At 37.0% G+C, this 16,669-nt stretch overlaps 1 protein-coding gene across 6 annotated transcripts in view; it reads right to left on the bottom strand.

Moving 5' to 3' along the window:
• The window catches only part of NPAS3 (neuronal PAS domain protein 3), a gene marked incomplete at its 3' end in the record, with an annotated part of 622,106 nt that overhangs the window by 59,513 nt on the left and 545,924 nt on the right, over nt 1-16,669 (bottom strand). For all 6 annotated transcript variants that reach the window (XM_082485382.1, XM_082485383.1, XM_082485384.1 and 3 more), the window contains one exon: nt 500-618. In XM_082485382.1, coding sequence (XP_082341508.1) covers nt 500-618 — 119 coding nt within the window. The remainder of the gene's footprint in view (nt 1-499; nt 619-16,669) is intronic.

Raw genomic sequence — 16,669 nt, 5'->3', positions numbered from 1 at the left:
CCTCAGACAGACAATGAAAGAAAAATGGTGGAAAAGTACTCATTGTGGCTTGTTGTTTCCTTCAGCCAGAACAGCAGCAAAATTAAATAGCTCTAACATACTGTCTGCATGAAGAAATCCTGCCTCTCTGGGAAAAACATAACCCAAAGACAACTTACAGTCTAACAAAATGAGCAGTAATTTTCCACTATGGAAAAAGTCACGTTACTCCGTCTCACCTTCATTGGTAGAATATACCTTTAGTCTGGAAGTGTTGCTCTTTCGAAAGCTATCGTGCTGTTATCATCAATGTTTATTGTAATAAAGATCAATTTAATGGAGGCGCAGTACCAAAGCCAAACCTCAGGCTGGAAATATTGTATTAATGATTCTTTAACAAAAGGAATGAGACATATGCAAATGTGAAATAGCTCCTTTCTCTATCTATTAATGTGTCCCTGGAATATGAATGAACATAATTTAAAGATGTCACTATTTCATGCTACAGTGCAACCCTTACCTTGTATCCTGACGATTTGATGTGCACTCCTCGCTTGGTCAGTGTAGATTTCATTCGGATGAAAAAAGAGCGCTCTAGAGTGTTGTCAGTGGTTAGTAAACTGGGGCTTGTAGATTCCACTAGGGAATAGAAAAAATACATATACACATAATTTAGATTTTATACATCCCCTCTAAGCTATTTTTCAGGTGCAATCCTTGAACTCACTAAAAATAAATGACTGATGGATGCTAAGAGTGTTGTAATCAATTTACCTCGTTTAGAAAATGTTTACTTAGCAAAAAAAAAAAAAATTGAAAAATATATGTATACTCAGTAAGTCTCATTTTCAAGTTATTTTTCCCATAGAATTTTTAACAGAGATTTGCCTCATTAACTCTTTCTTGTACAATTTTGTTATGACTGGAATTATTTTGTTAGGGTATTACGTTGTTTTAAAAACTGGGGAGTTCTTCAGTATTTTGCGAAAGGCAAAGTCTCTCTGAGGTGGCAATTCTGCCTGCTGAAATAAGCTGCTAATTCTGCAGGCTTTTATTCCCTAGCCTCCGCTCCTCTCTTGCAGTGATACCTAGGGTGAGTCACTGCTGGGTTTGAGTGCCTTGGTTTCCCCATTACTGAGGGTCAATTATCATCAGTAAAGCACTGAACAGCCTGAAGGCAAAAATGCTCAACTAAATGACACATTATTATTATTATTATTATTGTTGTTGTCGTCGTCATGATCACAGTTGTTAATTATTGGTGACTAATTTGTCACTAATGAAATGTCTTTGCAGTCCAATTGAAGAGATATTTCCTGTTTGAAATTATAGCTCTCACCTGTGCTTCTCACTCCCTCAACTTCAACCACTTAAAATAGTAAAGAAATACTCCTAGTGTAAACTGTGAAAAAATAGCGGGTAGAAACCTAGTCAGCACTGAGATATTCTTCACACAACCTTTATTATTGCTATTTTTAGCCCTGATAACTAACCTCTCCCCAAAATATTGTTCATGTGAAAATTCTGGAGCAGCTTACAATAAGCGACCATTATTGGAGATTAACTAACTTTCAGTTTCAATGAGAAATTAACACCGAATATAAAAGTTACTTTGAAATTATTCTGCTGTTGTTTTGGAGAACCGAACAAAATACTAGTAGAAAGTATTCACGTATTTCAAAAGCGGTTATGTAGTCAACAGAAACACAAAAACTTGTTTGTGAGCTAAGGATTATATTGAATTGTCTTATATTTGTGACATTTCAACTCTATTGTGATGAAGTGACTGACAACAGTGCCCCTTTCTTTAGTTTCTCGCTTAAGATTTTTTTGTTTTAGAGAGCATGAATTCGATGTCATTTTAAATGTACAGCTCTTTATCACTCGAGGGAAAAGCAGAGCCATGTTATATTTAGTACTTTCATTTCTTCTGATTAAATATGAATTACTATGAAATTTTTCTCATCATCTAACACGCCATAATACGCCAACAGCTTTTTAATACACTATATAAGCACAAACTTCTGCTCTAAGAGTTTAATTTGCCCCTCTAATCCAATCACATCAACCTTATTTCTCTTATCAGAGATTCCCATTTTGAATTAAATGAGCTCATTAGTTTTAATCAAAAGCAGAGAGATCAAAACTTAAACGTAAATGCTTTAGATCAGAACTGTCAGTCAGCCGTGCAGTTCTATTTTACTAAAACACAAGATCAGAGACCCTTAGAACCAATTTTTTCTCGTAAGGGATGCCAAGAGCTTGAAGATGCTATATCCTTTTTTTTTTTGCTCCCAAGGACAGATTATACATTTAAGGTTAGACTTAATTTAGAGTATTTTTTTTCATCCTGGTGGAAATGGGAAAGTATGCCATTCTGCTGTTGTCTCTCTCACATTTATTGGTGCTGGTCCTTGGAGACCTGAACAAATGCGAAGCCATCACAATCCATGCAACAAACCTGTCCTCAAAAAATTCATCTCTCTTCAGTAATATCATCTGAGAAATAAAACTCTGAAAAGAAAGATAGTGGGTAGCGAATAGTTCCACAGTATAGTAGAACCCTGAAACAGCAACCAGGATCACCGGGATAGCAGCAGCACTGCTAAGATGAGGATCATAATTAATTATTATTTTTATCGTACAGTACTCTACAGTGCAGTAGTTAAAGAGTACATTAAGAAACCACAGCATGGGTGCTTCCTGCTGTGTGAAGAAATGCTAAAATCAGCCTAACAAGCATAGCTGTTGTAGTCCAGCACATTATGCTCTAGCACAGGCAATAAGTATAATATGTCCTCATGTGTTCTAATGGTAATTACCTAAACACACAGAAGTAATGTTAATTAAACACACAATATCTCACGCTCGAAAAATGATCGGGCTGTAATACATACGTAGCATTCCCAAGCAACTGAAATGAAAATTTCTCTTTCGTACACAGTTTTACGAAAGAAAGGAAAACATCTGACACCTAGTACAATGTATGTGGCATTGACATTTTCTGGGCTCAATGTCACCTTATATCATAAGTTTAACATTATTTTGCTGTTACCGTAGTATGTACAAACCTATACGTCTCTGTGAGTGAATGTTATAAAATGCATATAATTTATCCAACAGACTGTAACAGTGTCTGTCATACAAATATGTATGCTGAAGTGTTTGATTGTATTTAACAAAGGTACCTGAGAGTGTATGTGTGAGATGGGATTAGTTACCTAGAAGTCCAGAATAGCTTATGATCGGCTTTCTGAATTTCTCTCAGGAGAGAACCATTACGGGCGATAGTACAAATCTGCATTCAGACTTGCACCCACCCATGGTAGATACTGTAACAATGCTAACGGTGATTATGCATGCGGGATTTTAAAAATAGGATGTGTACAGAACGCATCCACCGATGTCAGTGAGATTTGCACAGGAATATATGGAATACGGTCCATTATGATTTCTCAGGAGTTGATTTTAAATGCCTATCACTCAGCCTTTTCAATTTTTTTTCCAGTTATGTCAAAGGAAGCTAGCAATCCGAGGAACATCAGAATGAAACTCTGTAACAACTCATTTTTTCAAGAGTTTTTTTTTTTTAAATTTGTAATCTAAGACCTTTAAAAAAGCCCGAAATAAGCAAGTCCGCTTTGCTTGATACTGTAGTAACTAAAGATGTCTTTTACACTGAAAAATAGTGCTCCTGGGCTGAATTTACTGAGTCTAAACCTACTGTTGGGTTATAAACCTCTGAAACTGAGTTTAGGATGCTAATAATATGATAAAAGTCAATGCTCACTGCGTGTGACTGAAAGCACTATACACTGTCAGGCTCAGAAGTATAAAAAGTAAGTCTAGATTGTCTTTGCAAAACATAACTGTGTACTTTGTTGGGAAGCACTCACCTTTGTGTGTCCTTAAATATCTTTGGCAGCTACTACTAAAGGAATAAACCTCTTCTCTTTCCACTCCCAAAGCTGGTAATGCAGGATGAGCTTTCTGGACACGAGGAATGCATTGTCCATTTCAAAGGGCATGATGCTGCAACCCACTATACTGTACAAAAGTGTCATATATGTTAAAACTAAGAGCCACAGAGGCAAATGGGGAGATAATATGAACTAGTGGCCAGTTCCCAAAATTATTTAGTTATCTTCCTTCTAAGCATTTCTTTGTGACCAAGCCTTGAGACTCTGGTCCTTCAACGGGCTTTGCCTTGGGAATAATCTTAGGCTCAGACCCCACAAACCAGTCATGCGCTGTTTAACTTTACCTGCTGGAAAAGTTCTTCTGATGCTAGTGGAACGTGTACTGATAAATAAACATGCACGTAACTGCTTGGGGGACTAAGGTCCGTGGATCTGATCCTGCAGCGATCTGCAGATGTACTCCAGCATCTATGTGCAGCCTGACTACCTTAATGCTATAGAGCAAAGCAATGTTAAACAATGCAAATAATTGCTATTACACAGCAATAGCACAAGTACTATCCCTATGACTGATTCACAAGCACATTCAAATTCAGATAAACAATTTGTCCCCCAGGAAAAAAAGAAGTTCCGAATTTGATTTATGTCTTAAATAATGAAATGCTGCCAAAGCAGCTTGAATAAATATTCACCAACTTCTGTTTTTTTTTTTTTTCCTCACATGCATTAAAAATAATTGAGAGGAGAAAAATGTATTTTTGCATTCCAAACAGCTAAAAAATAGGCTTCGCATTCGTAGGAGGACAAGAAGCTACAGAGGTAAAACCAAACACCAACAAGGAATTTGAGGGGGTTGGTGGGAAAAAAGTTTACGGTTTAAAATACAGGACATTCTGGATTTGGTAGAATTTCAGGAAGTTTCCACCTGGCTTTCATTTCTGTTCCTTGAAAACAGGTGTCTATGCAGCTTTTAAGAGACATTCTCAAACACCAACTATACAGCTCTTAAAAGAGAAACAAAATAGGACAACATACGAAATAGTAAGAAAAAGAGAGCTCTCTTCTCGTGTTATTTTCTACACTTGCAAACCTCTTTCCGCATTTTCTTAAAGTCTTATAAGCCTTTGCATAGGCAACTGAGAATCATTATTTTCAGATGAATAATTAGGTAATATAAATCTATCATTTTCAGTTGGACTAGATGCATCTTTGTAAATGTTTCTATTTCTTCTGTGCAGTTTATTGTCTGTAACCAGGTATTAAAAGACTTTCTAGGAAAATTTAACCTTGAGTAGTTAACTGTCCTGCGTTTTCTCATATTATTGCCTCTTAAAGCGTGTTTTTAATCAGAAAAGTGACCCTCAAAAAAGCACTGTTGCCAAGGTCATTCTCTATCAGTAGTTTACAGATCAAATTTGATCATTTTAGAAGCTAAAAGATAGATTTTTCTCACTACTAGCACAGCAAATACAATTCAAAAGCTTCAAGTTAAGACAATTTGTTTCCAATATGTGCAAGTTACTATGAAATTATACTTAACACTTGCCCAAATGCATGGTTTTAGGTGAAGTAGGTTCAGTCTGATTGCAGGCTGAGCATGGGCAAGTACCGGAAGCTAAAGCTTGGTCTAGGAAGGTGCTGAAGATTCTTGGACTGTTCAGATGCACCACTTGGGCGTATTCATGCACATGGGCAGCCTCCCTGGAGATCAACCGATGAGCACAGAGCCAGCAATTTCTACGCGTGCTCTCTTGGGTCTCGCTGGTGTGCTCAGCACCTCGCAAAATCAAGGACTATCTGAGCTTTTCAGTTAACCTCATGGGAGGCGAAGAAGAACCTAGTTCGTACTTCCAAGGCAATACTATTTTTAAAAGGAGCTGTAGGAATAATATTTTTGCTGTAAGCTGTCCCAGTCATAAACAGGAACTTGAATTCCTGAATAACCAGACTTGGATTTGAAATTCATGGTACTTGTATTTAACTTAGTAAGGCTCTCAAAATATCTGTTTTGCTGTTTATTGAAAAGCTGAAGAAGTTAAGAATTGGACTCCAGGCTTTCGGTGACTTAGTTCCCTTCTTCCCTTTACACAGAAGGAATAAAGCTCGGTTCTGGCCAAGGTTTCACTGAAAAGGGGAAGGCTCAGGGCAGCTCTTCCACAAGAAATGGAAAGAAGGATGACTTGCTCTAAAGAATTTATTGCTAGGTAATGTTTTCAGACAAGATAATAAACTGTTCTTTCTTGTCATTCTACCTCCAAGATGAAGACAATTCACTTTTCATGACCTATAAGCCTATTAGAAACTCAAAGGCATAAAAACTTTAAACCCTATCAGACTTTTGTTGAAAGCTGTTTCTTCTAATTTTTTGGGGTTGGTTTTTTTTTTTTTCTTTCTCATCTCTCCAAATTTTCCAGATCTAACAATTGATGAGATGGGCTGACACCTCAGATTGTTTCAGTTAGGCTGACGTTATATAAAATCCTTAATTTTTTACAACTAATTTGACACTGAAATCTTACATATATGCTTATTTCATATTTTGTCATAATATTAAAAAAATTATATTATATATATTTACATATAGAGATATGATTATTTTTATAATCAAAATCTGTAATTACTAGGCTATGGTCCACATGTGACAGTGCACAATGTTAAGCACAGATGTTTGAAACTGGGAGAACAAGTCACTGACTCAGACATACAGAGCACATCTATTTAATGTGATAAAAGTATGCAAGTTCAGGCAAAAGTCAAGTCAGTAAAGTAGCAGTGAATTTAGACACACTGCCAGAAAAGTGGGAAAACATGTTTAATATCTGATCCGCCCTATACACTGTGGATTTACAAGAATGGGGATAACTTGGATATTATACAGGAATCCGTTGGCTTGAACTGTTTGGCTACAACACAGTGTAGTTAATATTTTAATTTCATAGTTAATCCTGACTTTTTGATTTGCTGAAAATTTTCTCCAAAGGAAGTAGTGAAAATCCCGATGCTTAACTATACAAAATGTAATCAGACAAACTATTAGAAATGCATCAAGAAGAACAGCTCCTTCATTTCAGGGATGAATCTTAAGTGACTGAAGACTTAATTCAGTTACCCACACATAGGTCTACAGCGTTCTTGCCAGCTGCCCCACAGTGTCTGAGATGTGCATAGGAATGGCTCTTTCACACAGGACCTCCAGAAGACCCAAGTCTTTCTGGAGCAGCTGATGGATGCCAGGTGTGGCTCAAGTAGCACTAGTTCCCTATCTTTGGGAAACTTAAGGCACTAGAGCCTGGTCCCATTTAAGTACGTAGGAATACTATGAAAAGACTTGCATCAAGTTCCTGATTATCATTTTAGCATTTCTAGCATCCTGTGTGGCCTGTTGCTTAGGGCTTTGGCTGCACATGCCAACATTCCGTCTGGTGTATGTGGTTACACCAGCCTTTGAAATGTGCTTATGTTATTCCCCAAAATACACCAGACTTACCATTAACCACAGGCAAAAGTAAACCGGAATTCTCTGAAGTGGCTTAACGCTCTTTTACCAATGAATAAGCAAAACTGTTCGTGCAATTACTGGCAAAATAAGTCATAGTTTCACAGAACTAGCACACATATACAAACACCACCACTTTAATGTGCAAACTATATTCGTCTGTGATTGTTACTGCTCAGTTTGCAGGTTTTACAGGTGCAAACAATACTAAGTGCATACTATATTTTGGGCACACAAAAGACTGGATCTGCAGAGAAACAAGCCATGCTTTGAAAAGTTACCCTGTGGCGTTACAAATAATAAGCTTACTCTGTTGTTTTTTAACCCAGACTAGGCCCTTGTACTGGCTGTATTTACGTAGAATAAACTAAAGTACAAACTCATTGATAGGCTTTCCCTATTATTATACAGGGAAAATTTTGAATGTTCTATTATCCTTTGGGAACCAAAGTAATCTGAACTACTCTTTATTGGACTAAAAAGTATTACTTTATTTAATGCCTCTCAAAGCTTCATTTCTTCTTCTTCTGCTTCTGCATCTCCTTCTATTGCTTCTACTTCTAGTCTAGAAACATGTCTTAACAGGCTATTAATTCCCAACATATGTGACTTGCTTCCTATGTAAACTTTATCCCACAGAATTCTTCATATATCTGGTAAAATATAGAATGAGTTAGGTGCCAGGATAAGAGCTGTAAATAAACTGAAGCTATGAATAAGATTTTTCTTCCTCTTATAACGTTGAAAGACAGATTTTGCAACAAATTTTGGTAGGTCAGTGGTCTATGAAATACATAGAGCTTTTTTGCCTGTTTGAAAACAACATAATAAAGATTTGGTATTAACAGAACTAATCACGGTAGGAAACTTTAACTCTGAAAAAGCTTTTGGAAATGTTACAGTCTACTGGGCTTCAATCCATTATCTAAACACTCACAAATGTATCCACATTCATTCAATAGACCGGAACAACTCTGGAAGAGCTGTTATGGTCTAGTGAGTGAGTGGTACATAAACCATACTGTGTATGAAGCTCAAACTTGCTTCCACATTTTTACATTTAAAGTTAATTTATTTTAAGCAATGGAATAAATAATCTGACCCGACCTGTCGGCTTGGTTTCATGTGAGGTCAGCAAAACTCATACATTTTCAAGGTTCGGTGACAGTCCCAAAGAAAATGAACACAGTGGTCTCATTTCCTTACTGTTTACTTGCATTGCAGCAATCCCAATAAAGTTTGAAACAGAAGACATCCAATGTCTAGGAAAGGTCCTGATGCTAGGAGAGTTCAGGATCATAAGTACTAGCACATCTATCCTCTGTTAGGGAATGGGTACAGAGGAAAGAAACTGGGGGACGAGGAAACAGCAAAGGAAAAAAAGGCCCCTGACTATTTTTGAGCATAAAGAACTTCACTGAGTTCCCTGAGAGCTTTATGGGCCTGCGAGGAATACAAATGCTATACAGTGCTCCTTTGAGATGTGGCCGGTTTCCACAACTCAAATGATCGTTATCCTTACTGAGCAACTTATAAACAATTTTGAGCATTTTGTTTCAGCACAAAATTGCCATTAAATGCTGATGCTGTTCCCCTTCTTTCATGCCCTAGAAGGATCAACTGAGGGTATTTTTTTCTCTCTTGCTAGTTTTCTGCTCTTGCCTAGTAACTTGTGAATCATTAACTGACACTCCAGAGCATAGCTGTGAAAATAACTGTGGTTCAGAGCTGCCAATAATGGCCCACTAAAGTTCCTTCCCAGCACATGGCATAAAAACACCCCCAACAAACATTAAAAAGTCCCTTCTGATGTTGCCTAACACTGCCAGCCTGCTTGGGCTTAAAAAGCACAATAAAGAGGTTGCTTTCCAGATTTTCATATGCCAAATGGGAGGTGCTTTTTGGTGAAGCTTTTCCCTGAGGGAAGAAGAGCAGCCGAGTTACCTCATGCTGCTCAGTCGATGTTTGGATGATCCACTCCAGGGAAACACGCAAGTGTTAGAGTCAAGCTGCTGCTAGTGGATGTTTCTGTACTCAGCAACTAAGCAGTAGGAAAGTTCAAGAGAAAAAAACGGAGTATCATAAAGATAGTCTTTGAGAGCACATGACATCCAGCAAAAGCTATTATGCAGCAGCCAGTGTATGCCAAGGAACAAACAGTCCGAATGCAAAAAGCGAGTGTTTTAAATCTTAGTGGAATACTCCCGTAAATATAGCCACTTGAGGAATCTATTTCTTCAGAAAATACCTTTTGTGCTGCTGGGATATTTGGGGGATTCTATTTTCAATACCCGTGTTCTGGATCTAGTGGAGCAACGCTTTTATCACGACTATAAAATGGTTACGAGCCAATTCCTCATATAAAACAGTCAGTAACAGTGGGGCTTTTTTATGACAAACATGATGTCAGACAAAGGGCATCAGGACTTAGTCTTTGTACTACAATACAAAATAACAATACATAAACACCTTTGTGAAAGCAGCTTGAAACCCCATGTTTTCTATTAAAAAGTCATGTTCAATCTTCACTGTTGATAGAACAGAATAGCTAACATAGAGAACATTGTATATCAGAAAGGTCAATAGTTATTATGAGCTACAAATATATTTTTTTCCATCCTTCAGGCTGTTTAGCGCATATCACAGCATGAGCAGCTGTCTTCTTTAATGCTTTTAAAATTAGAATCCCAAAGAGGAAGAAAAAATTACATTTGCAATGATTGCTCTTTGCTTTTGTAAGTTTACTTTAATACACTATTTTATATACATGAATCTTCCATGCAGCCTAACCAAGGGGCAGGAACTGGTTGCTAGTATCTACTGGATTGCTATATCAATGTGTATAGAATCTTGCCAAGAAATCACTTTGCACAAATTGCGTAACCTTGCTGAATAACCTTTCTGGAAAAGTACGTAGCTACTGGGCATACGTTTAAACACCAAGCAAGCGTACATGTGCAAACACAGACTGATCATTACTAATGGCAAGTGCTTACTGGTTTAGCAGCAATAAACACAGAGGGCCATCTGACCTACTGCTTTCTGTTCACACACTGAAAATGGCAAAAAGGGGTGGTAAGATTGTGGCATAATTTGATCTCCTATTTTTTTCAAACATGGCAAGTGTCTGGCTTCATCTTTGATAGCACTGGACAACTATTTAGAACTGCAAACAGGTTTCCATTCTGTTCTTTGAATGTCAGTCATACGGGCTTTACCAAACTGTTCCCTTTTCCAAGTTTGAACCTCATCAGGATGTGTACTGGTGTGTTAAATGCAAACTGGTATTTTATAAATATTTTGAAGTATGGAAGGCAAGAAATATTTTTTTTATAAAACAACTATTTAGCTAATTTAGAATGGTTCAATAATAAAACAAAAAAAAAGAGTAAGACTAAAAAGCCATATGTTGTCAAGGGAATATGAATATAATTGGCGAGAAGAACGTTTTCCCCATAGGGTTTAATGTTTGGCTCACAGCTAACTTCATTACTGAACAGTGGGAATAGGTACAGTGCTAAGTCTCACGACAATATGCAGATTCTTTGGGGGATAAAGGGAAATGCTGCTGATTTTGCAGGATGTGTACAAAGCCATGGTCTAATGTACCTTAGGAACTACTTTCTCCAGCTGCATAGCTCCATAGTTCAGAAGACAGTCAAGCTACACTTTTAAAACATCAGAAAAAACATAATTTCATATACTCACATGGAATCTACTTATCCATGTCAAAACCCCTTGTGACCACACTGTTAGTTTTAAAGAAAAAGAATAATGGAAAAAATTCAGCAATATAGGCTTTCCCATCCTTTGCCTCAAACCAGTAACACTTAAAAATATCCTGTGATCAGAACTATTACTTAAACATGCACTGTGCATCCAAATTTGCTTCGGAACACTATTAACATTTCCATCATCACAAGATTCGCCGTGCAACTGTCCCTTCTCATCTGCCATACAGACACTCCGTGGCCCAGTCCAGGCTAGGCAGAACCAGGCAGGCTCCGAAACCTGCTGCCACTGAGGAACTTGCTAGCACAGCTGGCGTGGCAGGTACCTGATGCTTTTGGGATGTACTGCTCAGCTGGTAAGAAGTCTAACTATCCAGGTTTCTCTATAGCTTTGTCCCTTATTGGTACCCCTTCCCTGTTCCCATTACAGTATTTTCTCCTCAGGGTAGCATATTAAATTAAAATAGGGCAACGACATTCCTAAGATACGCTGAGAGGGCTCTTATACAGATAAGTTAGCATTTATAGATTTCTTTGCTTATGTAGAATTTACAAAAAAAGCCTAAAATAATGACAAGCACCATGTCATTGAAATTCAAAGAGAGTTGAGAACGGGTATCTCCAAAAATGACAGACCTGAGGCTGCTGAAAACAAATACCTAACAGTAGTTCCAGTGGGCTGCAGCCATGCATTATTCTTAGAAAACAACTCACTCAAATTATTTGGTGAAAACAAATGTCAAACGAACCGGACATCTTACTTTTATTGTGTTTTTCCCCTTTATTTATTTATTTTGCACTGCGGAGTTAAGAAGGTTTTTGACAGACAGAATCAGGATCTGTCATATTACACAGGAAACAGCATTTTAAAAAGCAGCCCACAGTGCAGGTATTTTGGCAGATTTATCACAAGGCTTGAATGGTAAACACTTAACAGAAGGAATGCTACTTCTACTTATTTGCTTTATTTTAACAATGGGAACAATGACTTCTGTTTCCCAATAATGCCCCTTCAATTCAAGCTTTAAGTGAAATAAAGCCATACCCAAGATAATAGGAACAAGATGATCAATAATAATTGTTCTTCCCTTGTTTTTTTTTTGTTGGCCCATTTTTCTATGTTCAGTGTTTGCAAACAGGAGAATGATCATTTGGACACAGGCAGAACACAGCGTGATTGGCGAAGTTTCCGTGGTACAGTATTTCCTGAGTTTTTCTGAGTTAAAATTTTTCTACACAACCCTGGAGCTTGCACTGTTTCTTTTTCCTCCAAGTCTCAAGATCACCCCATGGATTAACAAATGATTGAGGATTCTCTCTTAAAAGACTCTTTAAAAAACTGTCAGAATCGGCCTGAGACAAAGATTTATTATGAACTATTTAAAGGGCTTAATATATGTATCCCCAAAGAGCCCTTGGAGCAAACTAAAAAGGAAGAATGGAATTCTCAAAGAATGGGAAAAATCTCCAATGCCCCACTTTCTTCACACCATGATTACTGTTTACTCAAAGGATAAAATGCCTAACCTGTCACATGAAGTCTTCAGAAGCCATATTACTGTTGATGTACAGTACAAAACCCAAAACAATGAGCCTCGACAGTAATATGCCTAAGAAAGGCAGCTGTAATTTGCTTTCTAACCTGTTCACTAACACACTAATGTGGATACATCTTGTAGAAAGAGCTGATCTCCTGACCCAGACAGCAATCAAACAACTGCCAGAGTGTTTGCTGTCACACAAGCTGTGACCATTACCTTAATTATACGTTACCATATAACAAACCTTCCCTAATGAGCAACTCTTCTCCCACCTGTGTGCCAGCTAACCCTTCTGTCCTTGAAAAGTACCCCTGCAGACGATTTCAATTTGAAATTTGAAAAGCATATTCATATGCATTCTTTCCAATAGATAAAAATATTATGTATTTCAACAAGGTTGCTTTACTGGAGTGCCAAGACAATAAAAAATACAGGCTTATACTAAAGAAAGGGAATTAGAAAGAAACGTATCATACTACTGGTAAATCTTAAGCAAAGCTGGATCTGACCTTTGACTTTAAGTTCATATATAAATATATCCATCTTTACATATTCTTTTGTGTTTACAGAAGTATGTAAAATACTTTTATATAAAGTATATAAAATACTTTTACATTGACATAGTTCACTCCGTGCCTAAAACCAGGAATCATACCTGGGTTCACGGTTTGCACAAAAGCCCGCTTTCCCTCTCTGATACCAACTTCCAGCAGGTTACATTTTTGCTTCTCTTCTAGTTTTTATCTCTTTTTACAGCATTTTATTTTCTTCTATTGCCTGATATTTCGGACATTTCCATCACATTACAATTTACAGGATACCATATCCTTATCAACAACTTCCCTCTCCACAGAAGTCATCTGTGATTTACCTCAGATACAGTACTGGGAAAGAGAGCGAAAGAGTGAGGCATAGGAATCTGGTTTGGCCTATCTTGGTTCTTAAGCCTCTTTTCTTAAGGGACAGTTTCAACATTTTAACTGTTCTTGGTAGATACATGCCTAAACTAAGCAAATCAGTGGAAAGCACCTGTAGACTTCCCATCTGCTATGTGTTTTACTTGAATGGTGAGTGTCAGTATAGAAAGACTTTAAACTGCAGCTATTTACATCAAAAGAAGATCAGGAGGAACATGAGAGGGACCTAAATAGCAGTCAGACCAGACAACTGAACAACAGAGCAATAGATGAAATTCATGCTAAAAAGTGCAAGATGTAGCACACTTTCAAATAACCTATCCCTGTATATTGAGGAATTTAAAATAACTATAACTAGGCAATAAAAGGAAATGGAAGTATCTCAGTGAAAACATCGGCTCTGTAAGGAGACCGTTATGATGAAAAAGTTAAATGAGATGTTAGAACACAATAAAAATGAATCTAAAATTAATAAAGAAAATATTACAATGCCATTATGTAATTTTATAGTCCAAGCTTTACACTGAGTATTGTGTTCAGTTTTGGTCATCTGCTATTAAAAAAGAGAATAATGGAAACAGAAAGACTCTAGTAAAAGACATCTGAAGAGAGATTAATGAGATTATAAATATTTATCTTTGAGAGTAGATAAATAAGAAGTGATGTGACAAAAGGTACATAAAATAATGAATGATACATAGAAGATAATACAAGAACAAGGAGATTTCCAATAAATTGAAGGGAAAACACATTTTGAGGTGATAAAGATAAAATGATAAAACCGAAGAATTTTTCCCCCACAACATGTAATCTACACAATGCATGATCAATATATATATAAAAGAACTGCAAAAGAAGGACTAAATATCTATGAGACTAACAAGAATAACCGTGCTACAGTATGTATACTAAAATCTACATGAGATATCGAGTTTAATGCTTCAACTTATATGGTACAGTTACCATTCTGTAGATTTTACATGTGGTTTAGAAATATTCAGTACCAGCTACTCTAAAAGACAAGCTAGTGGTCTAAATAGACAATGTTGACTCATACATTATATGAATTCCTGTGTTCCTAAGAAATCCTCTTCGATATAAAGATCTGTGGCACGAGATGCTTCTCTTGTTTACTCATCCACCACCAGGTTTAAAATTCTCCAGTGGCTTCTAAGTAATCAGTAGCACAGAACAAAATGGAGTCTCTCCAGAAGGAAGACACAACTCCTTGACCTCTTTCCTTCATTTGCTGACTTTGAATTGAAACATCCTGATGCACTTTCTCTAGAAGTTAAAGCAGTCACATTTTACATCAGGACACTAGAAGTCCTATAGCCCATATGGACAAAAGAAATATTCCTTCAAATAATTCCCTAAGTATGTATACAAAAAAGATTTCTTAACTTAAAGCTGATTTGTGTTAAGGTAGGAGTAAACTGTATCCTGCACTGCATCAAAAGAAGTGTGGCCAGCAGGACAAGGGAGGTAATTCTGCCCCTGTACTCCGCTTTGTGAGACCCCACTGGGGTACTGTGTCCAGCTCTGGAGTCCTCAGTACAGGAAAGACCCATTGGAGAAGGTCCAGAGGAGGGCCACAAAAATGATCAGAGGGCTGGAACACCTCTTCTGTGAGCACAGGCTGAGAGAGTTAGGGTTGTTGTAGTCTAGAGAAGAGAAGGCTTCAAGGAGACCTTATTGCAGCCTTTCAGTACTTAAAAGGGGCTTACAAGAAAGATGGGGACAAACTTTTTAGCAGGGCCTGTTGTGATAGGATGAGGGGTAATGGTTTTAAACTAAAAGAGGGTAGATTGAGACTAGACATAAGGAAGACATTTTTTACAATGAGGGTGGTGAAACACTGGCCCAGGTTGCCCAGAGAAGTGGTAGATGCCCCATCCCTGGAAACATTCAAGGTCAGGCTGAAGAGGGCTTTGTGAGCAACCTGATCTAGTTGAAGATGTCCCTGCTCATTGCAGGGGGGTTGGACTAGATGACCTTTAAAGGTCACTTCCAACCCAAACTATTCTTTGATTCTGTGATTCTGATTCTATGAAATTCTGAAGCCAAGGAGATCTGTGGTGAACCTCTTGCCAGTGGTCCTCTTTGAGTATTGAAAAATTCAAGTACTTTCAGCTGAAGGCATTAGAGGTCCTTGAATGGACTTAACATTAAGTTCAACATCTCGTCATAACTGAGAAGCTCCATCATCCAGCTGACCTAAGACTTCTGGCTTTGCTGCATACACATTATATATTCAAAATACTCTCTATGTTTTCCCCACTCTACTATTTATACGGCAGAAAGCAGCTTGCAAAGCTTGTCCATTACCATTACGGAATTGTTCATGACTACTCTATGCTGAAGTCCATTTCCTCAATCTTTACATCTTTAAAGCTAAAAGATTATTGTTACATAGCTTGTAGAGGAATGAAGGCTTTGTAGAGAATAATAATAATACCGTTTTCAAATAAATTATAAAGAGATGTAGCAATCAAAAATTTTTGCTGTCAGATGATATTCTGTATATTAAAAATATTATTATAATATTTTTCATTTTATCCTTATACATTTTTAGTGGACAGATATAAGGTAATCAGGGAAGACTATAAATCTTACATGTGTGTCTTGCTACAAAAAAAATCATAACAGTGAAATGAACATGTTTTAATGAAATATTGCATAAGTAAGTTCTTATATGCTGCAAAATATGACTTGTAATGTGAAATTACTTTTCAAAAACAAAGGTGATATAAGACCAACAGTGATCCACATTTTCTTTATACTCTCCTTACTGGCTTAGTTATGACATAGCTCATCATATCGTTTCCTGTTCTATGGAAAGGAAAGTTTCCTATGTGAAGAAATTTAATTTCAGTATGACTTTGATTCAGTGACATTTGTATCACAATACAAAAGAAACCCCATATCTCTAAAAAGCTTTTGTTAAAAAATATTTGTGATTTCCTACTTAGGCACCCCAAATTCTCCTAGAAAATCCCTGTACAGTGCAAATAGTGATTTCATGTAAAAAATGTTAGTAGCTGCTTAATATAATCAGGTGTTAGAACAATGATAATGATTACCT

Source organism: Vanellus vanellus (assembly GCF_965231255.1).
Source record: "Vanellus vanellus genome assembly, chromosome: 6".
NCBI lineage: Eukaryota > Metazoa > Chordata > Aves > Charadriiformes > Charadriidae > Vanellus > Vanellus vanellus.
Note: the sequence above shows the minus strand (reverse complement) of the source record. Positions and strands in the feature narration are given on the sequence as shown.